General features: G+C 41.4%; 2 protein-coding genes across 4 annotated transcripts in view; both read left to right on the forward strand.

Moving 5' to 3' along the window:
* Window positions 1-11,948, forward strand: part of chrm3a (cholinergic receptor, muscarinic 3a) — a 114,051-nt gene extending 102,103 nt beyond the window's left edge. For all 3 annotated transcript variants that reach the window (XM_074646226.1, XM_074646225.1, XM_074646227.1), the window contains one exon: window positions 8,077-11,948. In XM_074646226.1, the coding sequence (XP_074502327.1) occupies window positions 8,096-10,039 (1,944 nt within the window). In that variant the 5' untranslated portion in view covers window positions 8,077-8,095 and the 3' untranslated portion in view covers window positions 10,040-11,948. The remainder of the gene's footprint in view (window positions 1-8,076) is intronic.
* A 3,087-nt stretch (window positions 11,949-15,035) lies between these two features.
* Window positions 15,036-27,390, forward strand: part of fmn2a (formin 2a) — a 53,637-nt gene continuing 41,282 nt past the window's right edge. Inside the window, exons 1-3 of the mRNA XM_074646228.1 lie at window positions 15,036-17,224; window positions 21,106-21,269; window positions 25,310-25,462. Coding sequence (XP_074502329.1) covers window positions 15,076-17,224; window positions 21,106-21,269; window positions 25,310-25,462 — 2,466 coding nt within the window. The 5' untranslated portion in view covers window positions 15,036-15,075. The remainder of the gene's footprint in view (window positions 17,225-21,105; window positions 21,270-25,309; window positions 25,463-27,390) is intronic.

Raw genomic sequence — 27,390 nt, forward strand, 5'->3', positions numbered from 1 at the left:
TATAATTTAAGGATGGTCAATATGAAATTATAAATATTATTAGATTGTGAATTATAGACTATTGAATCCACGGGGCAGACAATGCAGTGTTTGTATTATTCTAGAGATGACTGTGCCTTCCTTTAAGTCTGTTACAGCAAATGCCACTGCAGTTGTAGCTTAAGTCTGTGGGTGTAGTATTTGTAATTGTAAGATAAAACTTCTGGGTCAGAGTTGGCTTACCAGCGAGGCTGCTTCGCTCAATAGACGGAGATCGATAACTCCACAGAGCCCTCTGTGTTTTGGTACTACTTGCCAGATCACATTTCACCCTGAAACATCCCCTTCACCACCTTCTATCACTCAGGATGACCTGGTATCTTCGAGTGTTATCCTTTATCGTGCAACACCGCATCATCCAGCTCTGAGGGACAGCAGAGGCTTTACTGAGATGATCTAGTGGATTGTTTTCTTACAGAGAACAAATCAAAGGAATAGTTGCTTTTAAAGGGGACATATCATGAAAACGTGTGATTCAACGAGCTATTCAGATTTGGTTCGCCTTCCTACAGTATGTAACATGCAGGCTCATTAGAATATACCATCCTAAAGCTCGCCGCTGTATTTAAACCCTACACCTTAAAGAAGGGTGCTTCATTCAGCTGAGAGTGTGACTACATACGGAGTTCACTTTGCCACAGAGTGGGAGACGGGAGGGTCCGGTTTGAGAAACCCCCCTTGAGAGCTACCTTTGGAAAGGTGCTCCATATTTATCTCACAAGCCAATCTGAGTAGACTGGACTTTTTGTAGGAGAGGGACTTACGGCCGGGCGACACAGGCCGCACGAGCAGCGCGAGATGTCTACCTAGCTGAACTGAGAAAGAGAGAGCACATCGGAAAAATACTGCCCTTCACCTGATGTTCTTCAAAATGAAAGGCCGGTATTCTATAACTTTACGGAGACCTGCAAGTAATTGCTTTTCCACAACCCTTTCCTGCGAATATTTCAGAATAAAAGCAGTGTTAACGAATTAATTGATTCTTTGCACCAAAAAACACTACAGGGCTTTTATTTTGAAATGAAGAAAGGAAGTGTTAAATATTTGTAGTCTGTGACATATTCTACAGATGTAGACATTGAAACTGTAGTAATGTTGCTGGTATGATGTCAATATACGATCAAAAGAACATTTTCATCGTGCGTGGCACGCGGTAAAAATAGGCGAGACCTCGAATCCGTCTGGCTGCTCTAACTTGTAACATGGATGCCGAAATACATTGCTGGCGTTCCGTGCTTTAAAGAGACAGGCGCTAAAACAGAGCGAGCGTGAATACGGGTACAGTATATTCAGACACACAGTAAGAGTGCTTTTTGAACAGTAAAGCATATAAACATGTTCCAGAAGAAACCCAAAATACAAGTATGAACCTGAAAATAAGCATGATATGTCCCCTTTAATACGCGGTCAGTTATCACTGTTTGAAGTCCTGACTCTCTCCTACGCTTGCTGTCTGCCCTCTTGCCACAAGGCAGCAATCTGCATACTATATGATAATGCAGCCAATTATGGTAATCAAAGTCATAGCTTGCATCTGTTGGGTCAACTAAATATGTATGCATTCAGGCTGTAGTTGCTCCTTTGGAATTGCCAAATGCCCGACAACTCTAGTTTTGTCAGTCCAATCTAGCTCTCCAGTTGTTGATTAGTTTGCCTCCGCCTGTGTAGTAACCTTTAGATTATGTTTGTTCTGCTTCGTTTGGCAGTAGCCTTTTTTGTGTTCAAGCTGTTGACATCGGACTTGTTTTTACAATAATGCCTTATAATAGTAAACTGCTAAAATCTTTGCCTGCCTTGGCCCCAGCACAGAAGTAGACATTACATAAGGTGCTAAATGAGCCAATTTTAAAGAGTTTTAGACAAGCCAACATGAAAAAACAATCTCTTCTTTATTTCTTTTAAAACTGTTGATTAAACATTAAAACTATATAAAGAATGGGAGACATTTTCAGACCAGCATCTCTTTAACTGGAGGTATATTGTGGCACTCAAGGGGTTTCTTCAAATTATAGCAGCTTTAACCTTTATTAAAAAAGCACTTGTCAACATGACTCATCCTTGCTGGACATCATCAGCCCATATCGCCGCTCGGGGTAGATTAGTTGCTGAAAATAGCAACCTGAAATGGTCTTGTATTAGTCACCCAATCATTTAGATGGATCCTTGGACCCAACTTGGATTGCGCTGTCCAACCCTGCTGGGACAAATGCTTCAAAATGTCAAGGAACGAGTTGTGTGCGACACAGTAAACGAGTATCGATCTCTCTCTGTGCACCTGAAACCATCGCACCTACGTGACTGTGAGTCAAACTTAAGATATAGAGCTTAGCGTGGGCTTGGCGAGAGAGAGAGATAGACACAATAATGGCTTCACTGTAATAGCAGCTGGTTTTCAAAGGCTTGCTAGGCCACCCGTGTTGTCATCTGCCACATACTGTTTTCATTCTAAAAGGCTTGATCAGTTCAATTTTAGGGGTAAACAAACAAACAAAACCACTCTCACTCTGTTGTGCAGCCAGTTTCTGCTCCTGGGGGACTAAATTGTAAATTTATGGTAACCATTGCACTCTGAGACACCAGTATATGGAGAATGGAAGCTGCCAAAATCAAAAATAAATGAATAAATAAATAAATGACTCGGTAAATAAATAAATATGTCATTAAATATACTACATACTATATACAATACATACAACTTACAAAATAAATGTAGCCATTAATTAATGGATGAAATGACACGTTGAGTACGTAAAGAAATGTATGAAGAAAAGAATACAGAAATAAATACGTTTGGGGAAATAAATAAGGAGTGAAATGCAAGGAGAAAATTGTGATGAAATAAATAGAGAAATAATTCATAAATACATAATTAAATACGTACATTTAAAAATAAAAAACAATGAATGCAAAAATTAAAAAATAAACGCAAAAATAAATAAATATATATAAAAATAAATACATCAATAAATGAAAGGAAAAAATAAACAAAAAGGTAAATAAATAAGGAAATTAATACAACGATAAATACATAAAGAAGCAAATTAAAACGGAAATATCAATTTGTGTCACATTTTATCAATTAATTAATGGCTACATTTATTTTTGATATTATTTTTGCTAAATTTAATCACATATTTATCCATTGATTGAGTCATTTATTTATCAATTCATTTATTTTTGATTTTGGAAGGTTCCGTTCTCCATAACAGCAAGGCTTAATTGTTCCATGTATAAATATTTTTGCCCTGGTATAAGTCAATATTGTGCACGGAAATGGAACATGAATAAACACAGTATACATATATAGACACATACATCGTATATACTGTAAATCCTTACATCACACCTTTGTCTACCTACACTGAACTATCCTGTGACTCCCAAAGAGACAGCAGCAGGTACAGAGGGTTCTGACATTTGTCCTTTTCCCTTTTTGCCTTTATTCCCCAGATGTGACACCATGCACTTCACTCTGCAGTTGTTTGTCTGATTTTCCATTTTATAATTTCATTATTTGCTTTTCTAATTTTTATTTTTTTCCATCCTGTGTTTATGCCAAGTCAAGGTAGCAGATTAAAGACTGATTTCCCTGCTGCTAAGCCCTTAGCGTATCTTCACACAGACACATTTTGCCCTCATAAGCCAATTAAAAGATGTTTAACACTCATTAGCAACACATCGCTGTCTGGCACTCTCAGTAGAATTTGCTTTGTGAAAAGTTAAAAGTAGACTTTGTTTTCTTAAGAGGCTTTTAAGTTTGCTGTCTATCGTAAACGTTGCGGTTCTTTACGTTTGTTCATGCATGCGGGCATAGTTGTTTTATACTCAATCTGAAATTGTTTCATTTGTATTCATCTACATCGGGTTTTGTTTTTCACAACGATACAATTGTAGGTTTGTTATTCATATGTGTGTGCACATGCATGCACTGTATTTCTCTATGCGCATAAATGTACACAACACTTGCAAGTGGCCGTGTATGCTCATGTAACATAGAGGGTATGTGTGTGAAATGTGAGAGCACACTCTCTGTGTACGTGCATAGATGCAGTGATATATGTCCACAGAGGGGATAGCAGGGAGCCTGCTGATAATAGTAGTAGCAGCGTGCGCTCAGTGTCACAAACGGCTGTCAGTCGCTGTCGGCTACTGGGGTTCTTTAACAGCTCTGTGGGAGGCCTGAGATTCTGTCAGGGCACAGGTGCAGCACTCAGCTTCAAATACCTTTGCCTGTGGTTTGAAATAGTGTGTGTGCCATTGTGGTTTTATACGTGGTTTACATGTGTTCTCAGCACATGTATTTGTCAGTATATTTGTCTAAATGGGTTGAGAGGAGGGGGGTAAATGTTCCTACTTGTACCCCATGGTAACAGGTCGTTTAATTGTTGCCTTCACACAGACTGGTTCAGGTTAATGTCAGGTTTCAAACTGAATTATTGTCATAAATGTCAGCGGAAGAACATCAAGTCTGTGGCTTTCACAATAAAAATAAGGCATTTACTAAACTGATATACATATACATATCCTAAACAGATCTTAAAGGTGCTAAATACGGCATTGGGAGCATTTCTATTTCTATTCTATTCATCTATTGCCTTCGCACAGCTCTCAACATGGTGACGGTGAGCTGGTGGCTTGCAGCTAACGGCAAAGAACGTACATTGCCAAGATGTGAAAGTCAATTGCTCGTTCCATTGCACTCCATTCCGCCATTTTGGACTGAAATCGACTACCAGACATAGTTAAACGTCCGCCTAAAAAGTGCCGTACAAAAGTAAAACAAAATTATTTCTATTTTATTGTCATATTTTCCTGAAATGGCCTGTGTTGACCAATAAGATATTACAAATATAATAAGCGTTTTAATAAGTCCAAAATTGCGGTAGCGGCGCAAACAGCGCAAAAAAACGGGCTGACAAAGATAACAGTGTTAAACTAGGGGGAACCGTAGCCCAAAGAGGGCTGTGTTGGGATTGCACCTTGCATAACATTAGGCCTTGGACAGGGGCGGTTTTCTCCTGTCAGATCAGGTGTGGAGGTTGCATGCTGGTGATCTTTATTCAAAATTTAGCTCTGGTGTCTGCTGTCAGTCTGTCAGTCAAACACATACAGAGCAAAACAGTTTTCTAGTGATGTGTTTTGTAGTTATACAATTAAACTCAGTTGATTGATTTTAAAATATGAACATGACAGGCAACAGCCACAAAAGAAGTTGCAGACTACGTTGCTGGCTACAACATTATCATTATCATTATCATTATTAACAGATGTAATCATCATCCAAAAGGACCTGACATACCAAGCCGACGGTCAGGACAGTGTTATCAGCTGTAACCACCGTATGATAGCAGTGCAGAGCGGCGGCCGTGAGCTAGGCAGTGGGGCACGCTCATATGCACGAACATGCACTAAAAGGCACGCACGGCTGCCCTGGCTGTGTCAATAAAGCAAGAAGAAGCTCTGGTTAGAACACACACAGAGGGAGAGTGACTTCATTCATATCGAATTTAGCATCATTGAAGGTGCAGTGTGTAGGATCTGGCGGCATCTAGCGGTAAGATTGCAGATTGCAACCAACTTAAGCTTCTCCAATGTGCCAGGCGTGTAGGAAAACTATGGTGGCCGGCATGAAAATGTGAAAACATGAATGGCCCTATCTAGAGCCAGTGTTTGGTTTGTCCGCTCTGAGCTACTGTAGAAACATGGCAGTGAAAGAGGACCTGCTCTCTGTAGATATAGACGGTTCATTCTAATGCAACAAAAACACAATGATTCTTATTTTCAGGTGATTATACACTAAAGTAAACATACTTATTAATATTATATTCCATCCCTGAAATGTTACACACTGTTCCTTTAAGAAAGTAGTACACACATATCTTTATTTATTTATTAATTTTTTTTTAAATAAATACACATGCCTTCATGGGTGTCCACTCTGCTCATACATGACTGTGTGGTGTAACTGTAGAGACATTTACAGACATTTACTTATAGCACACATTTTCTTTTTGACAGTAAACATTCTACATTCCTATCTTCACTATATTTGTTGTCAAGCATCTTTTTTTTGTTTTCAACACAAACAGACACATGCACACACCTGAATGCAAAACCCGACAGTGATTTTCACTGAAATGGATAGGACATGCTGCTTTACAAAATGGCAGGTCCTCGTCTTATTATGAAATTATCAAGAACTGCTTTGACAAAAACGGCAGGATCCTCCATCTATTGTTTCCATTGTGAAGTGATTCCCAAGCTAACAGCACTCTCAGGGTCATGCTGCTATCAGATCTCGCAGTGCTATTTTCTCTGTTTCACCATTAGGTTTTGTCTCTGTGTCGCTTTCTCTGCCAAAAATCTGTCTTCAACCTTTTTTTTTTCTTAGAGGGCTCCTGGAACACTAGATCAAGTCTGGTGGCAAATTAACCACCGCAGGATTTGCTTTATCAAAGTGACACCAGAAACGTTTTGTATTCAGGCAGGAAGACATGTGAGAATACCTCTCAAGGTCTCGGAGTGCGTCCTCAATTCATTTATCTCCTCTTTGTCCTCCATTCTTCGTGCTGTCTGTAAGCCTATGCCTGAGGCCCAGACACACCATGCAGACATCAAAGAACTAGTGGCGATGAAGGCAGACTGTTGCGTCGCCTCATGTGGCCTTTGTCTTGGCCGACAAATTGCACTTGAACACACCGCAAAGACTACAGCCGACGGCCAATTACCACGTACATCCTTCGACTGCGTGAGAGGAAATAACTCTCCAAATCAGCAGGCGTTGAAAGTCTGTATTCGTCATTCAAAAAGGGAAACCGGAAAACCAAGGACGGCAGATATACAAGCCGTTGTTATGATACGTAATTGAAACAAAGCGGCGTTTGACGACCATTTTCGCATCCCTCTCACTCACCACTTAGCTTCATTCCAGATGTCGTTGTGAAAATATCCGTTTATTGGACTGATCAGATGAGATGAAAATGAAAAATGAGAAGAGCCCTCTGTGTTTCTTCTCTTGACTTTACTCGTTGGCTCGTTTTCCTCACTTCCGTTTCTCTTCTGGCGCAATGATTTGCTTAAGCTGAACAGCCAATCAGAGTGATTTCTCTCACCGACGGGCTCTGCCGCCAATTCAACATGCTGAATTGGCTGAAAAGCCACCGACAAGGGCAGACTAGAGCCGACGGTGTTGAGGCACCGCAAAAACTAAGCTGAAAGAAGGTCACCGACGGCCCCAAACTGTCCGACGGCCGACCATCGGCTTGGTATGTCAGGGCCTTTAGGATGATGTTTACATAATGTTATAGCCAGCAACATAGTCTGTAACTTCTTTTCTGGCTGTTGCCTGTCATGTTCATATTTTAAAATCAATCAACAGAGTTTGAGCGATATAACTACAAAACACATCACTAGAAAACTGTTTCACTCTGTATGTGTTTGACTGACAGACTGACAGCAGACACCAGAGCTAAATTTTGAATAAAGATCACCAGCATGCAACCTCCACACCTGATCTGACAGGAGAAAACCGCCCCTGTCCAAGGCCTAATGTTATGCAAGGTGCAATCCTAACACAGCTCTCTTTGGGCAGAATACATTACCTGTGTGCAAGTAAAATGACTTTGCAATTTGCTGGGTGTCATAAGAAACAAGTGTTGATTGCAGTCAGTCTCCCTCACTGGAAGTGTTGGCTGTCTGGCCTTGGTGATTCAGATGTCAAGTTGTAATTTGATATATGGCCTGCAATGCATTCACAGTGTCCATACAGATCGTCTGCAATGTGATGAGTGATTGTTTAACAAGGTGGACAAATCAGAACCAAACATCTTTGCCATTTTCAGGCATTCAGCTTGATAGAGTAGGTTTCTAGCCTCACCTACTGGATATGAATAGGAATGGCAACTGCTCATGTGTCATTTCTCCATTTAATTCTCCCTGTCACTCTATTCCCCCTTTCTACTTCTCCTTTTGTGCCTATTCCCTCTTCCCTCTCCCTGTCCCTTCCTTCTTCCCTTCCCTTTCTGTCTCTGTCTTTAGAATATGCCAGGACATAACAATGAGCTCCAACAGCACAGACCCTGGTCTCTTCCTGACTGCAAACACCTCACTACCAGCAGCCGGAGCCTACCCACCATCCAATGCTCTCCACCAAGGAGGAAGTAGAGAAATCCCCTGGCTTTTTCATGTGAATACCCTGGATTATAATTCCTCTTCCACCAGCAAATTCTCAAACCTCACCTCAGAACGCCAAGATGGGAACATAACTGCACCCCTCGATCCCTTGGGTGGCCACCCTTTGTGGCAGGTTTTCATCATTGTCTTGCTGACAGGCATGCTGTCACTGGTCACCATCATCGGCAACATCCTGGTGGTGGTATCCTTCAAGGTTAATCGCCAGCTAAAGACAGTCAATAACTACTTCCTGCTGAGCTTGGCTGTGGCGGACCTCATCATAGGGGTCATCTCCATGAACCTCTACACAGCTTATCTTGTGATGGGCTACTGGGCCATGGGCAGCTGGGCCTGCGACATGTGGCTGGCTGTAGACTATGTGGCCAGCAATGCATCAGTTATGAACTTACTGGTCATCAGCTTTGACCGCTACTTTTCTATCACCAGGCCTTTGACCTACCGGGCCAAACGGACCACAAAGCGAGCTGGGATCATGATCGGCCTAGCCTGGTTTGTTTCTCTTGTTCTGTGGGCCCCCGCCATCCTACTATGGCAGTATTTTGAGGGTCAAAGGACAGTACCCTCAGATGAGTGCTATATTCAGTTCCTCACAGAGCCCACTATAACCTTCTGCACAGCCGTGGCGGCTTTCTACCTGCCTGTGACGATAATGAGTGTTCTCTACTGGCGCATTTACCAGGAGACCCAGAACCGTTCGAAGGAGCTAGCTGGGTTGCAGGGTTCAGGGAGTCGTGGTGGGATAGGGGGAAGAGGTGGTAATGGCGGAGCCGAGAAAGCCCGTTTTGTCCATCAGACAGGAAGTTCTAAAAGTTGCAGCAGCTATGAGCTGACCAGGTTGTCCCGGAGGAGGAGCACATGTCGGGAGCTGGTTGGCCGCTTCCACTGCTGGCCTGGGGTTCGTTCTTGGAGACCTGGTAGTATCCGGCAGGGGGAGGGTGATCCAGACCAGAGCAGCAGCGACAGCTGGAACAACAACGATACTGCAATCTCGTTGGACCACTCTGGGTCTTCAGAGGATGAGGACTGTGGGGGCAAAGAGACGAGTCATGCTATTTTCTCCATTGTTCTCAGCCTGCCTGGTATAAAGGCTGCTGTCAACTCCCAACTCACCTCATGTGAGGATCTAGATGCAGCCACTGAGGAGGATCCCCTCAAGGGAGCAGAGTATAACCGAGACAGCCTCTCCCCAGCCACCACTGACACCACTGCCGCCACTACTCCCGTTGGAGAAATCGGTTCCGAAAATAGCTACCATCAACGCTTCTGCTCACGCAAGATTCAATCAATGCCTACCATCCAGGCGACCTCTAACCAAGGCTCGGATGGTCCTCCAACAACTACTACCACAGCCGCCGACAATACTACCACCAGCACCACCACCAAATCCCCCTCTGTCCCATTGTCCTTCAAAGATGCAGCTCTGGCGAAGCGTTTTGCAACCCGAGCCCGGACTCAGATCACAAAGAGGAAGCGCATGTCCTTAGTGAAAGAGAAGAAGGCGGCTCAAACTCTCAGTGCCATCCTCTTTGCATTCATCATCACATGGACACCTTACAACATCATGGTGCTGATCAATACCTTCTGTAATGTTTGCATCCCGGAGACCCTGTGGGCAGTAGGGTACTGGCTATGCTACGTCAACAGCACCGTCAACCCTATGTGCTATGCCCTGTGCAACAAGACTTTCCGTACAACCTTTAAGATGATACTGCTGTGCCGCTGGGACCAGAAAAAAAGGAGGAAGCAGCAGTTCCAGCAGAGGCAGTCGGTGGTATTCCACAGGAGGATTCCCAGAGAGTCCACGTAAAGGACAGGAAGATCAGATGTTTGAAAAATTTAACATAGGATAAGGAAAAGAAAGAAGCATCCATGTAGTTGTTTCTGTGGAGTTCCTTTGCTTAGAGATCCTTAATGTGTTTCTCTGCTGGTATGTCAAGCACAGCAATCCTGCGTGGTGGTCTTGAGGTATGTGTTTGTATCGGTGCATCCATTTAGCAAAGCTGTGTGTGTGCGTAAAGGGTTGTGTAAGGCGAGGTACAGAGATGAAAACTTTCCCTCTGTCCTTGAAGAACTCTTACAGTAGAAAAGGGCTTTTAAATGCATTGCAAGAGATTTTTTGAAGTGCAATTGACACAAGGGGAAAGGATATCTTTGTCACAGGGGTTGGGGATTCACATTTCTTATCATTTCTCTCTGTGGGTAGCTAGATGTGTAACGTGCAGAGTGGTTTTGCATTTGAAACAAAACTATGTATCTGTAATACGTCACTGAAAGCCAATACAAAAACTATTTTGTGCTCACAGGCTTCTACATTGTACTGATTTGACCGGTCATCCTCTTGACGTGTGTTTTTATCAGAACTTATGTACATTGCCTTTCTACATAGATATAGCTTTCCTGTGTCTGATGGAATATAAAAACGTTCTTGAATTGTGTCCTTACTCTGTCAGCAGAGATCTTGTTATTTTTGTGATATTAATTTTTTTGGTTTTCTAGATATTCCTGAGATTTTGAGCCAGTCTGAAAATTATTCTTCTGATGATCTGAGTTGTGAATATTTTGTGTGGCACCACAGTCAGTGAACTGCTGTTGTGTTCAATGTGATTGTTGTGGTTTTTATGGTGGAGACAGTAAGTACATTGGTTGTGTTTTATGTACTTGCAGTTCTCTGTCAAGAGTAATGATTATACATTGATGATATTCTGTTTGTGTACATTTGGATATTTCTGACTTGATACACGATGATTGATTGCACACAAAAAAAGATGTCCATTTATAAAGATGTGTGTTTTGATTTTACACTACCTTTTAGATTTCTACAAAATGATACATCTAAGGAGCTCTTTGTAAAAGGCCGCACTTCTTTGATATAGTAGAGCAATGGCAGCCTCCAGTGGCTTGAGAAAGAACTGTTGTCCAGGCTGTATTTATGTCAGTCCAACTTCTACAATGCAGTATCAAAATCCCATTCTGCAAATATGAAGAAGACCAAAAAAAAAAGCAATTTTTATCATAATTGTGCAACAATTTCTCATTCTTTAAGCCTGTTTAATCTTGTGAATTGGCTTATAGTTATTCAATTTAATTTTGATTTTAAATAAAAAACTATTTGGCATTTAAAAGTGAATGGCCACAATCATTGAGGTTACAATATTTAAATTTTCTGTCATAACCTGATTTTTTTTTTCGTTTGCTTTCATATGATTTATGGTTGAAGTTTTTCTTTATTAATAATGTCATCAGGTACAGAAAGTGGCCAAACACCACAGACCAACAAAAGTCAGCATAAAAAGAAGGACTTATTTAAGTTTTTTATTTGTATTGCACATTATGTTATTCTTATCTGAAGTAGATGTTTTTTACATTGTTGCTGCACATTGTGCAAAATGTATTGAAGGCAAAGGATAAACTGTATTATGACAACTGGCATACTGAAGATAGATTTGATTATGTCGGATGCAAAGGTATGACTTAGTATGTGCTGTATGCAAAAGAGATGTTAAATAGTATCTCATGCCTGTCAGTGGGTATTTTGTTTGCTTTCAACGCAATGTGCTCCAGTGTCATGATACATTCTTCATCAAAATATGAGATTTTTGTACTTAAATATTGGGAATGTAAACTACCAAAATGGTGAACACAAACATTTTGTTACATTTCAAGTATGCCGATCATACTCATATTTTAAGTCAATAAAAAAACAAAAAACTTTTTGACAGAAATTCTCTCTTTTTTGATGCTGCAACACATGATTGTGTTATTTTCATTTATGTTTTTTTTTACCTTAATTTACCCAAGGTGGGTTGAAAAATATGACCTTATTATCTTAGCAGGATGCTGGGTGTATAATTCATTCCCTGCCTCTAAAATATTGTATTGGAAAACACTGCATGATATAATAAAGAATAGATCTTTATTTTTTTTGGGACTTATTAAAATCTAAAACACTGTCCTTGTAATGGTGATAGTTTCAGTGGTCTACCTGCCCTAACAGTTGCATGCTTTTTTTTTAATTTTGCTATATTTTTCCAGTTGGTAGAATTGTTTTTCCCCCCCTATGACTTTAATGTTCTCTTTGTTATTGAATTAGTTTGTTTCCCCTCTCCCGTCAGAAACCTGTACATGTTTAAATGACTAATTAAGGTCAGTGACGTGTCTGTGAGGAGGATGCGGCTAAAACTAGCCTCTTGATTGGAGGGACTTAATAAGTGACACCAGGCTTCACCAAACCAAAAGTAGAAAATACCAAGCTAATATCATGTGTGGATGCTTTTGTCCAATTGTTTGTTAAATATGATTCTTGCGTCACTGTCCGACACCACCACAACAACGTCAGCACAGAGAGTCTAGTTTTAACTGAATAAGCACAGGAGTGGTCTTTGACTGTTGCACAGTTGTGTATGTTCCCATGGTGATGATGAGGCCTGATGCAGTTAGTGAGGGGAAGCTCAGACAGTGTGAATGGAAGATGGCCAAGGAGACCAGACATGTGATGAGGGAAATACCAACTTCATGTGACCCATGGCTGAGGAGCGGCTAATAAACGAAGACAAACACCCGTTTGTGTTGTTTTCCTCAGTCATTGCTGAACCACAGAGGAGAATCCACCAGTCAGGCAAGTACACTGTCATTTATAATATCTTTTATCATATCATATATGTATATAATCATACTATATCTACAGTTTTTTTTATATATTGTTCAATTTGACTGCAAATTTTGCAAACTTGGCTCATGTTGCAAAGTGATTACAAAATGTGTTAGTTTTATCAAGAAGATGTTCTGAAGGGCTCTAGAAGAAGAAACTTTTTAGTTATTCAAGTGTTTGGAAAAGCACAAACTTTAATGAACGTGTGAGTTGATAATTTCTGGTAAATAAGTTTCTCTTTTAATTAGGAGCCTTCGAGAATGTGTCATTTATTTATTAGTTTATGTTTTTGTTTGGGTGTAATTGGTTCCACCAAATTAACTTGCGTTCTTGCTTTAAACCAATTATCCTTTTGACTATCTTTGAGTCTTTAAGTAAGAAAGGCACTCTTTATAATTAGTGTCAAATGGCCCAACTTTATCTGTACCACACCCATAGGCGTTAAACAGTCCTAACGCCCCTACACACACATACACAATTAGATAAATATCCACTATCAGCTCTAAGAGATGTTTGTAAATGAAATGTTTTGCAATAATAACACTGTACTGTCTTTACTGTAGGCACATTATCTTTCACCGGAGAATATTTTATCAGTAAATGACAGATTGAACATTTTTTTATTTGCGACACAAAATTTTCAATTTTGACAGACTGGTTTGGTCTGATTTTTTTGACTAATATTTGCTATATAATTATATTACAGTTGCAACTAACTATTATTTTCATTATGAATAAGTCTACTGATTATTTTCTCGGAGAATTGCTTATTGATTTAATCTGTTAATGTCAGAAAATAGGGAACAATTCATTTTGTTTTGTTTTTTGTAAGTTGTTTAATTATGTATATATTTTTTTCTCTTTGGGCTTTATGACTGCTATTTGTTAGGATGTCTATATTCTTATGTGTTTTTGAAGTATCTTTGTATTGTATCTCACTGACCAGTGTTATGATGTGTATAAGAAATATAGCTCACAAAAAAAAGCAAATAGTGAAAAATGTCAATCACAAGTTCCCAGTCCATCAGCTGTCCAAAACCCAAATATATCTAATATACTATCACAGAAGATGAAGAAAAATAAAATATTCCCTTTTTAGAAACCTGTAACCACTACATATTATGTGTTTTTGCTTTAAAGTGGGCATGTTATGCTTTTGTGGTTTTTCCCTTTTCTTTAGTGTGATATATGCAAAGTTACAAAGCCCAAAGTCCACACCAAAGGGAGTTCCTCTCCCCCACAGAAACACTGCTCCTGAACTGCCTGAAACGCCTTGCTTTAAGTCCTGCCTTTTCTTCCGTAACGTGGTGATGTCACCAAGTAAAACATTTTGCCTAGCGGCTAGTTTAGCACGCCCTCAAACAAAGCGAGTCCGAGCAGAGCTGGGGCCTGTACTACAAAGCGAGTTCAACATACCCAGTTCTACCCGGTCCTACAACAGTGGTTATCAACTCTCGGTGCAAGTAGGTCAAATAGAGTGTTTCAGACAGAGGTTGAAAAGAGGTGCTGCAACACAGCCGGTATGAGAAAAATTGTGTTTACTGAACACTATAGCCTATAAAGATGTTCTAGTAGAGACCCAAAATATAAGTATGAACCTGAAAATAAGCATCAGAGGTCCCCTTTAAACAAATATGACCAAAAAAATTCTGTAGATCAGTTGCCAATTAATTTTCTTTAGATCGACTGATTGATTAATTAACTAATCATTTCAGCCCTACATTTTTAATATATGCCTGCTTGTAATTAATAATAGTCACTTTGTTTCTCTTGCTGTCATCAGTAGTGTCACATGAATCTCAATCTAGCTTTTCCTGAAATCAATCCGGATAACTGTCTGGGAAAACAAAACATCTATATAAGTAATTGACTCATACATAACTAACAAAGTGCAAAAACACACAATGGAAGATTTTCAATGAACAATCAAAACAAGAGAAAACAGTTAACTACTGTGTATACAAAATAATGTATACACTGCATGGCAACAAGAGACATAAGACTTCTTATGTCTGCTTGCACTCGTGTTCAACTTTTACCTCATGACTCCCCTGAGAACAGATTGCCTCTCCTCCGTTATTGTGAAGCTAAACTTAAGTATAACATGAATCAATGTGATTGTAACTTGTTCTTTTTACCCTTTATACTTCAGCCTGCCTAGATCGTCTCCCCTCTGGAGAAGCCACAGTGTCAGGATGCACACCATAAAGACAGTGGAGACCCAGGTGCCTTTCCTGAAAGAGAGTTTCTTCACCACCACTTTCAAAGGCAGGAGGAAGAGCAGCGTTACCAACCTCCTCCGTAAACAACAGCACTCCCTCCTCAATCAACAGCACCTGCAGCAACAACAGTGCATTTTAGAGCAGCAGCAGCAGCATCTGAAGCAATTTCTTCCCCCTTCGGTCCAGAATGAACAAGGGCAGCGCACTCCGGATCATCAGCGGCTTGCTCGCTCGACCAGCAACCCGTTATGCAAGACAGCCGAGCGTGCAGGAGCAGATGTGGATAGAAAGGAGGGGCAAAAAGAGAGGAAGGATCAGAGAGTGAGAGAGGCTGTGCAGGGTAGGGGGGGAGAGCGAGGAGTGAGTGGTAGCGAGCCCGCGGCTGTCAGTGCCAGTCCCCTCCTCCTTTTAGTATCAGCATCAGCATCAGCGGCGCTGGGAGAGGCAGCAGTATTCTCACAACTGCCTTTAACTGTGGTGGGCAGACAGCAGGGATCAGGCAGCTCTGACAGGGCTCCGACCAACAGAGGACCACCACCAGCAGCATCAGTAGCCCAGGAGGAAGTCCGGCATGCCCAACCTCGACCCCAGCAGCATGGCCTGTTAGCCAAGGGTGTCCGCTTGCTCAGGAACATGGGCAACCAGGAAACGAAGCAGAAGAAAGGAGGAGGAAGTGGTGGAGCAGCAGCTGGGGATGTGACCGGCGATGGCGATGCTGATGAGAGGGAAGTGGACAAAAAATCTAAAAAGTCCCACGGTAAGATAAGTAAAGGAGGAGAACACAGTGGTAGGAAGAAATCAAAGTCAGAGTCAAAGGGCTCTGTGTTTTCCGGCATGAAGATCAGGAAGAGTTTATCAAAGGCGAAAGGGTTGTCTAAGGATGACATGGTACACTTGGGCAAAGCAGCGTTCAGGCCTGATGCAGCTGATGAGACGGGCATGCTATCAGATGTCAGGGGGGATCTATGCCATATGCCTGCAGACGGCGACCAGTCCATGGTGGATGAGATTGGTCGAAAGACGAGCTCGGGGTCGGATGACCTCTACAGTTTTCACTCAGCAGCAGCTGAAAATGAAGATCTGCTCTCTGACATCCAGCAGGCCATGAGAGACCAATGTGTGGCCAGTGACGGACTGGAAATGGTGACTGGCTACTTATCTGAAGGGTCAACATCTGCAAGGAACAAAGTCTCTGAAGAGGTAATGTCCCACCAGCTATTTAATCTGGATACAGACGTTTTCTCAATCCCTAATGGTGGTGAACCTCAAAAAGTAAGCGAAGAGTATGATAATTTAGAGAATGAAAACATACCAAGGTCAAGAAATTCTTCTGGTCCAGGGTCTCTGAGTGAAAGTGGTCTAACGTCTTCGGCCCCGGACAGCAGTGGCAGCCTCCTCCCAAAGACCAACAGCTCGTACAGCTTCCCTGACACCACAGCCACCAGCACCTCGTATGAGAGTGCTGAGGAAACCCAGGATGGCCTGGAGAGCCCGGTTCTGCACCCACAGGTGCCACAGAGCATAAACGCATGTGTGCCAAGTGTCTGCGTGGATCCCATAGGGTCTCAGAAGAGTGCGAGCAGCATGGACCTGTCTATTGAGAGGGAGGAAGAACCAGGCAGACGGGACTTCCTGTCCCTGAAAAGGAGGAAGAGCAGCTTGTCTATTGGTCTGCTAACAGCAGACGGCTCCAATGTTTCTCAGCCCAGACGGACGTCTTCCACCACATCCCCCTCAACAGTCAAACTCTACCCCCCAGTCCACCCTTCCTATGTTAAGACCACCACCAGGCAGCTCACCTCTCCAATTGCCTCCCCTGTTACCAGCCCGAACGTGCCCAGGAAGACAGACGCCACCATCGCTTCAGTAGAATCATCTACCCAAGGGTTCAGGAGGCAGAAGCAGAGGTCTTGCTCCGTTGCCGGGCCCCTCGGTGAGTCTGTAGAGTGGTTCGCAGAGCTCGATAAGCTGAGATGGAGGCAGGGTGGCGGGGCCAGATGTCCAGAGCAGGAGACACCAGAGAAGAGTTCCACAGGCGGGGCGTACTGGACTCTGGGCTCCAGGAGAGCACATTATGGACGGCAGCACTCCACTACAGTACCCTACCTGGATGTCTTCTCTGGTGAGTCACACATAACACAGGTAACTGAACTGCTGGCACACACATACAGCTTAATCAGACAGATATGAAGTGCTGTTAATATAACACAGATTAGACTCCCTCTCTGGTTAATGCCTGATTATGAGTCCATTAACAACATAACCCCACATCTTATAGCCATCATTGCACTGATTATGGATGGCATTGCGATGCCAGTAATAGTGTTTAGATGTTGCTATCAACTTTATGAACTACAGATGTGGCTGATTTGGTTAGAACACAGTGATCGATGATAGCTTCTAGTTTAGGTAGGAAGGATTCGTTTTTTGGCGCTTCATGATTGGATGGTGTGAACCAGGAGGGAGTAGCTTGTTATTGGATGTGGAAGTTGGAAGTGATAAATGAAGATTTAGTATTAACTAAATAGTTTACATCACAGCCCCACACTATATAACACAACCTGCATCTATATACTATTAGCTAAATCCCATATTATACTGAAGTGTTAGCATGGGTTTACATGGCAATATTCTATAATTTTCCTGTAAAATTACCAAAACCAGCAATATGTTAGTCCCTCACTTGATACTTTCCCACTTCCTGTCTGTGGTACTCAGCTTTAAGCCTATTTGTTCCAGCTGAAGAGCTGAATCTTTTTTTTTAAAGGCAAAACTATGTAATCTCATTTAAAATGCTAAGTAGTTTCCTAAAACAGCTGGACACTGTAGCTCTCAACAAGTGTTACTCAAACAGGAGTAAATAGTGCAATTGTTGCAGACTATTTTCAGCCGCAGATTGTTTTGAAATAAAACAACATAGTTTTCTGACAACAATGGAGGTCTATGGTACAGAGGAATAAGCTTTAGTTAATATGAGCCATACTTGTTAGTAGGATCAATACATTGCTGGTTTTCATCAGTTATCTACCTCCAGTTCTGAAAAGTGAAGTGCCTTAAACTTGCATTCTTTCTAACAGCCAGCAGGGGGCGACTCCTCTGGTTGCAAAATGAAGTCTGATTGTATAGAAGTCTATGAGAAAATGACCCTACTTCTCACTTGATTTATTACCTCAGTAAACATCATAAACATGTGTTTATGGTCTCAATCACGAGTTTCAAGTCCTCTTCAATACAGCATGGTGGTCATTTAGTAAATTATGGTCCCATTTAGAGTCAAATAGACCATAAAGCAGGGTATGCTTTAGGGCGTGGCTACCTTGTGATTGACCGGTTGCTACCATGGCATTGTCCGGTCTGAGAGTGGTCCGTGTTTTCGTCTTACAACTTTAACCCTTTCACAGTGTGTTTTCAGTTCATTAAAGTTAATTGTAACGTTTTGGTAGCCTAAAAATGTTCGATTGTACTTAGCTCCACACTCTCGTGTCACTTCCGGTTGTAAAAAAACAAGATGGCGACGGCCAAAATGCCGAACTCAAGGCTTCAAAACGGCAGTCCACAAACCAATGAGTGATTTCTCGGGTACTACGTCTACTTCTTACAGTCTAGTATTCACAGACAGAGAGAAAAATATAGAACATCAGCAGACCTAGCATTTTATGAAGTAGAAAATCATATTATAGACTCCTTTGCTCTCACAGAAGCAACCTTTGACTGACCAAGCAATGAATCAGGAGAAAACACAGAATCCTCCCATTCAAATATTGTAGTTAGTTCTTCATTTATTCCCATTGTTGCTGGGAAATCCCCAATGGGCCCGATGGGACTCCTATTTGTTTGGTTCCAATCCTCGTCCATATTTGAGATTAGGTTATTATGCAATGGTATTGTGAAATAATTAGGGTAATTGCCCAGTAATTTAAATTCTAGTGACTTACAAATGATCACATTATGCAAATGATCACAGCGGGATTAATAATAGTTGTGATTTAAAAGTACAATAGCTCATGAAAACAGTGGGGGTTCTCTATTGAGAAGTGTCTCCAGAACAAATACCTCCTTCTACTAAAACAATGCCACTCTGTCCTCCTTTCTGTTGTGGCGCATTTCAAGAGCTCTGTCTGAGCCTGTGCTCATAAATCAGACCGAATGACAACACGGCCACCCACCCACCCAGGGCCATGTCATCCTCTGATTCCACTGGCTTAGATACAAAACACACACACACACACACACACACACACACACACACACACACACACACACACACACACACACACACACACACAGTGCACACTTGTGGATGCTAAACCCAAGTGACAGTTTATCTGCATGACAAAAATGAGTCATGATTTCAGATCCATTCTCATTTCGTCAGGTGAATTTATTGAGGCCAAACAATGGAGGTCCACTGTGTCTTGAACATTTGGCCTATCTAGAATTTCTAAATTATAGGACATATGCTGTCCTGTTTTTGTTCACCATTTTTATTTCACCATTCCATCGCCAGTTTTCCAGGTCACATCAGGCCCTTAGGAGGGAGTAGGACGACAGAGTGGAAAAGGCTGATTTAACTGTCAAATAACTGGTTAATAAAACAAATTCTGTATCTAAATGCCTTAACCTGAACTGATTTGACTCAGGATTTTAATTAAATGTGAGACTTAAAGGTCATATTGATAAAATTTTATGTAGATGAATATTTAAAAAAATAATAATAATAAATCCACAGAGCTTTTAGAATGGTGCTGAAAGAAAGTATGGCTTTTCTAGCTTATTAATTCCTCCATACTTTCATGCAACACTGGTTACAGAAAATGAGCCCAACAGCGGGCTGGTGGCCAGCAGCAGTGCTGGGTCTAAAGGTCTCTCAGCCTCACAAAGTTAACATGTTGGTTAATGTTAACTTTCTCAACTAACACTCATGATCCTGGAGAGTGAGTGACAGCACATATTGAGAAAAACTAGAATTTCTCCAGCCATTGTTAAAAAAACAAGCCAACAATACTTGCTAGCCAGAGTTAACTAAAGTGTTCAGAGAATTTTTCTGCCTCCACATGATGTATACTAAAAGAAAAGGGATCTATAGCACCTTTTAAGTCGGTCTGTGTTCTGAAGATTGTGCCTGCGAATTATGTCACACAACTCACGAAACACAATCAATTTTCAGAGTTAGCCTTCATTAGTGTCTGCTCCAAAGTGCTCAAAATCAATGTCCACAAGACCATGAGTCACAGGACTTTGTTAATGTCCCCTGAATCACATGGTTTAAAGAAATATCAAGCTTGTCTAACAGCATTAACAACTGACCACACGATGCGTCATGGTCGGACTCTGAAGCAACAGAGCTGTGTTTTTCCTCTAAGCTCTACATCCTCTGTCGATGTCACATAGTCAATATTGTTTTATTACAAGCCCTAATGATTGCTTCTGCTCCTGCCATCATCAAGAAACAGGATTCTTCCTTATCTGGGATCCAGGCCTGGTTCAGGGAGTTTGAGACTATGACAAATTTCTTACAGCTCGAACTCCCTTTTCTTTCTTACTGTGGCTCCATGACCAAAAAAACAGTCTTTATTTGTTGCCTTATTACCAATACAGAGACAATCCACTGTGTTTTTCCAATGCATTATATTAATATGTAGAATTAACAAGCCCTACAACCACAGCACAAGGTTAATCCATGTGCTTTTTTTTACATGCACTGGTAACTTGTATCTTGAATATCATTTTGCAGTTGTTAATCCTATGCACAGCACAATTAACACCATCTCTCCTGTCACCCACGTGCAAATTGCGTGAAGAGTTTGCACTTGAAGGTGTTTAATTATCACATCTGAAACTGAGACTCCTCTTCTCAACTCTTAGGTCAGAATAACTCAAGGTGTTTTGTTGAACACTTGTGATATCTAAAGATAAGTAATATATAGTCCAGAATCCTTCTCTAGAGTTCTGTATCCTTTAGGCCAGTTTCATTCTTGCACTTCATTGCTTTCCTGTTCTCAGGTCACACTCTGTTGGACTGGCTGTGTATGCATCATGGAGATGGGTCTGCAGAAGAGGAGGCGAAGGAACTGTGTCACCGATTGTTGGTCCAGGGTCTGCTGCACCCCTTCAGCCACAGCTCAGCAGAGCTCCATGGTGACAGCCCTGCCCCAGCAGTCTTTAATGTAAGACTTTTCTCTTCACTGTCTGCCATCACGCTTGTTTTACAAAAATGATGACATGAGCTGCTTTGCATCTGCAACTCGAGGGGATATATGTTATTGTTACAAATATTTAGGTCAAAATTTCACACTTTCACAGGCGAAATGTTACACACTGTTCCTTTAAACTTCCCACATTGTGATGCATCTTGTTAGTGATTGACCTGGAGAACTGTGGCTGGATGTTGCAGTCAACAAAGTACAGTATGTACTGTATACAGAGTAATGCAAAGCTTATCCAATCGGTGTTTCTATATTTATCGCTCTATTGCTTTGATTCATCCTGGAGACATTTCTCATTATCTGAAGAGATGCAGTGGTGCATGTAGACAGGGTGACCACATGAAAGTTAATTTCATGAATCTTTAATTCTCCATTCCCGTAATGCTTTGCTCAGACCTAATCTCATGTGCATCACATCCCTCTGCACAGTTCACAACAGCCACAGCCTGGCGGAGTTTCCCTTGTAGCTGCATCCATCCAACTGAACTTCATATTGGTAGTCTGAAAGGTTAACATATAACTCGTGTACAAATGATATTGCCCTATATTCATATAAATTCTTGCTCAGTAGGATATGTATATGTGTCAGCAGCTGGATTCTCGTGATCTCACGAGATCACACGAGAATCGCAGGATCACATATCACACGAAAATCCATCTTGTCATCTTGTTCAACTAATGCATTTGTGTCTGGCAAACCACAGCATGGACCAATCAGCGTCCTGTGTACTCTGGAGTCTGAAAAGTGAAGCCAATGCGGAAGTGCCTTAACCTTGCATGCAAGTCAGACTGTGTAGAAGTCTATGAGAAAATGATCCTACTTTTCACTTGATCTACTACCTCAGGAAACATTGTAAACATGAGTTTAGGGCGTGGCTACCTTGTGATTGACAGGTCGCTACCACAGCGTTGTCCGGTCTGGGAGTTGTCCATGTTTTCGACTTACAACCTTAACCCTTTTCCCATTTTGGTCGCCTAAAAATGTCTTATTCAGCGTTCGGTTGCACTTAGCTCCACCCTCTCGTGTCACTTCTGGTACCAAGACTGCGACGGCCAAAACGCTCAACTCGAGGCTACAAAACGGCAGTCCACAAACCCATGGGTGACATTTTGTACAGATACTAATGTTGGCCACAGGATGAATTATAACCACTTTGGTGATCCCATTGACTCAAAGATGTATGTCAAAGTACAGGCTCACAGAGCTGTTAGCATGGCTGTAGACTCCTCATCTTGTTATGTTGTCTGTTGAATCTGAAAGTGTTGGTCTCCAGCTGCACAGTGCACCTCCCCCGCAGATGTATGTGCATGGACATAATTGCATCATGCTCAAATGAATGCTCATATGCACATAAAGGTACAGTATGCATATATCTTAATACATCGTGTTCACCAGAACATGCATGCTCTAAGCTGTTTTGTCCTCATAAATAAAAATCTCTCAAATACAGTCCATCTTATCCTGCATGCCTAGTGTGCAGTCACAATGGGTGGAGAATGCAGAGCACTTTATTTTTGTTTACAACTCTACCACATGTGCACTCATATACAAAAGGACAGCCCCAGACACTCATACATGTTCAGGCATTTCCTCGCATGGCTGGATTAATAGCAGTCCCTCTGACACTGACTCAGTCTCACACACACACACACACGCACACACACACACACACACACACACACACACACACACACACACACACATCTGTGCTTGCGTAGACCATCTGCTGACCATGTTATGTAACGACTCCACGTGCCTTGGGCTCAGGCTGCTCTTCCCCAGCAAAAAGCTCACCATGTCAGGATAGGACAGGATTGCACTCCCACCCCCCCCTCTTTTTGTTGTTGTTGGGTTCAGCCTGGAGTCCTGCATTATTCAGCTCGATCAAAAATAACCTTTGCCGTTGCCATTCAGAGTGCGGAGCTCATTGTTATGGCTTTGTATTGTACAGCTAATCCCCCTTTTAAAATAAATCACCACGAACCTTTTCACTTAAAGCAGCAGTAGGCAGATTGGAGCACATATGATTAAAAACAATATCTTTATAAAACGGTCACTATATCCTGACACTAATGCATGAGACAGGTAATCTGAAAAAAAACATGTTCCTCTGAGTCCTCCGGTGCTCCTAATGGCATCTGCAGTATTTCACAGGCCGGAAGAAACAACCAATCAGAGCCAAGCTTGAGCCTTGCCGTCTCTGAGCAGCTGTCAATCACTCGCCATCTCTGTTCAAACGGTCAAACTAGGCAGCTCTGATCAAATATGAATCAATATTATGTTACTGTAATGTCTATTTCTCACATAAAAGGTTTTCAGAAATATCTTGTAGTGTACTGTTTAGCTGTAAAATGAGAAAGTTTGTGACCCGGCAGCCATGATGAGATAAGCTGAGGAAATACCGAGCACCGCCCGCCAGCCGGGGCAAACTTTTCAGGAGAAAACTGATTTTACAGCTAAACGGTACACTACAAGATATTTCTGAAAACCTTTCACGCGAGAAATAGGCCTCCGTTGAATGAACAGCCAATAGGAACGCTTTCTCTCTCTGGAATGACCTGTGATTGGCCAAAGTCTCCGGTCACGGGCCAGATTTTCTAAAGCCTAAAAACAGAGCCATGATGAGGTGCAGAAGTCTAGTTTTCTCTCAGAACACTTGAATTACAATATGCTGAAAGGTTATTATGGAATTTTTGCCCAATGATGCCAAAAATATTCTGCCTACTGAAGCTTTAAACCCCTTTTAATATCTCAAACTTTTAGATTTGTTTTCTTTTTACAGTTAAATTCCACCTTGAAATGATAAACTTACAGCATCACCTCTGTTTTGTCTTTCTCTAACTCCCTATGCTTTTATTTCCATCTTTATCTCTCATCTCCTATTTGTCCTCCAATTTGCTACCTAAATATGGTGTTGTATCTAATTTCGTTACGTTGCTGGAGTGAACAAATGTATGAGTTGTTGGCTTCTTGTTCTGCATACCGCCTGAAATTTGATACTCCATCAGCTTTATTCTGTCAAAAAATGGGGTTTGGGGAGGATGAGTATCTATAAATCAAGTGTCATCCCTTTTACACGCCAAACATTGCTGAGTGGATAAATACGAATGAATCTAGCATGATTTGTACCTCGGTGTGTGTTGGGCGTGTGTGTGTTTCTGGCTGTAGGTCAGGTTACCATTATCGAGCTAATGGGTTCTGTTCTTAGAAAAACACTGTCTCATTAAGCTCTACACGCCAGTTTCCTGGGAACTAATTGTTTGCATTGGGAAAATAGAAAGCACCCAAGTATTTAGCAAAGAAAGGAAAGTTCTGAGCATATTTTTGGAATAACTTGATCACTAAAGCTTTATTAAAGGGGCAACAAGCACTGGTTTGATTTGACACATATTCATATTTGCACTGTTGAGATCACGCCTCTCCTCTGAGAGAGCCATACGATCTTTGTGGTTGTCTGTTTTAGTGAGAAAAAAGTTTCCAAACGAGCCGCCATGTTGGTTCCAGTTTGAAAGATGGACCACCCCACTTGGCTGCAGTAGTTCCTCACAGGACGCCGATTGGACTGTTGTCTGGCGAGCAAAACATAAAAGCCTTACTTGAAGCCTGACGAGACGGATTTTCATGTAACATTTGATCCACGATTCTCGTGTGATCTCGTGACATAGCGAGAATCCAGCTGCCGTGCAAGGTTATAGAAATCCAACTCAGCCCACCAAGTAGTAGTCATTGATTATTGTACCTTTTAACAATAAAGGTAAACAATAAGAAAAGCTTCATGGTTCTACTGCTGCTTGTTATCCTGAAGTGTTTCTACACTTGAAGCGTGCAGAAAGAGCTACAGCTTGACCTATATCCCCAGTGGATGTTGTTAACCTTTTAATCATGTGTTCACACTGTATGATGTATACAGTGAGTAGTAGGCCTGGGTGGGAGCAAGTGGTTTTACCCACAAACATCTGACCTTGGATCTGATCTACAGTAATACTCTAACTGTGTGCAGGAGGAGCAGCTGTACACCTGGGCATCTGTAGGTGTGCCAGTGTCCTCTCACGTGTGGGAACAGTATGGGGGGCGAACCACAGGCAGAGAACAGAGCTTGAGATCCCCTTTGCATCAATCATCAGCCAAGATAGCAGGAGCTCTGCACTCTCAGGTTGGTTACATCCTCTCTTCATCTATAAATACTTTACAGTCTGATTGTCTAATGCTTGATTTGATTTATAGTCTTTTGTTTTACTACCAACATCCGAGCATCTTCCTGCTTCTAACCTGTTACATAAATACAGTATAATAGATTTTAGATATTTGTTCCGTTTTTATTTTTGCGGAAATTTGTGTACCTCCTAATTTGATTTTTAAAAAAATATTTAGAATATTATATTCAAAACTATTATCTTTACAAAACCAAATAATGTGTTGAAAATACATCTGATAAATACATGTTTCTGCAGGACCCTCTCACTGGCTGATACATTCATTGGATGCAGTGTTACTATGAATGGGTTTTTTTTGCAATAAAAGTCTGACTCATACTAGGATGAGACCTTTAGGGGGGCTTGTGACGTATACAGTAGGGCTGTCCCGAATACAATTTTTTTGGGCTTTGAAGCTGCGGTGAGAAATATTTGAAGCTTTGCGACGCAGCCGTGAGACAGCGCCGCTGCCGCACTACTGTACACACAGGCACCTCTACACAGAACAAATAGCGATGTCCATCTGAGAATAACTCATAATAAATAATGTTGAATATAAATAATCAATAATACTGTGGGATTATTCCTTATTTCATATTTTGGGATTTATACTTGATCATTACATACATACTGTACATTAAAAAAAATTTATCAAGTTATGGTGGAAATGTATTTATTTATGTAAAAAAAAATGTTAATAAAGACATTTCTGAATTCCGGCACCAGCCAGTGAGAATTCAATTTATTGGATCCGCAAGATTCTCAGCTTTCCAGTGATACCCAATTTATGTTATTCCAAGACTGTTTATGGATCCCAGCATGCAGAAATATTAATATACACAATATACATATTTTTAGAAAAAGGCAAAAGTAACACATTTACACTGAATGCAAAAATAACTGCATGTTTCTTGACCAAAACTGCATGTGATTATCATAAAGTGGGCACCTCTGTAAAGGAGAAACTCGTGTGTACCCATAGAACCCATTTTCATTCACATATCTTGGGACCCCTGTAAATAAGGCCATGCCAGTTTTCCCTCCCCAGAATTTAGTCTAAATTTGGAGTGTTATTTCTCCGACAAGCTAACATCACATGGTTGATACTGTGTATTGGATACTATAGGTCTTCTAGTTTCACAATATACCAACATCTTCACTTCACTTAGCTTTAAGACTGAGCAACAGTAATGTCGGCTGGGATCGCTGGCGATCATAATTTAGAATAGTAGTTTGAGTGAAGAGCAGAAAATGGGACATGCATATTTTGAAATACAATCATACAATACAATCCATACAGGGTTATCAGACAAACCTCAATCTCATCACTCAGAAGTTGCTGCATCAACTAAATGGCACAACTGTAAATTGTCGTTTGTCCACCAGAGGTCAGGCTCGTCTTGAAGGACTTGTTAGATGATCACAGTGAAGCTCCCTGTTTCCTAGAAGAGTTAATAAATTAGGAAGGCCATACTGACTGAACATTCTCCATAAGAGTCGACTATGTGACCACAACTGGGGAATGTGTACCAGCAGACACAAGCCCTCCCCATGTGAGGCCCAGCGAGACTCACTGTCTCTGGGGTCAAATCTCTCGGTATCCCCTCATCCCCGCTCTAACCAGTCTGGAGCCAGAGGTCTGATGGAGTCTAGACATAATGGACTTTCTTGACCCTTCTTTAGCTCACAGCTCTGTCACTAAGCTCCCTCAGTTGTGGGTGTTTTACCGTTTATAAAGCGTAATTTATTGAATGATGTGTCCCTGGATTTTAACAGCAACATTTTAATGTACAAGATGGGCTTGACTGCCTGCTTTTGAAGAAGGTTTCACGTAGCAAAAGCACAAACTCTTGGGGTTTTTATTTTCTCCAGTTTTCATTTGTGAACA

This window comes from Sebastes fasciatus, chromosome 9 (assembly GCF_043250625.1).
Source record: "Sebastes fasciatus isolate fSebFas1 chromosome 9, fSebFas1.pri, whole genome shotgun sequence".
Classification (NCBI taxonomy): Eukaryota; Metazoa; Chordata; class Actinopteri; order Perciformes; family Sebastidae; genus Sebastes; species Sebastes fasciatus.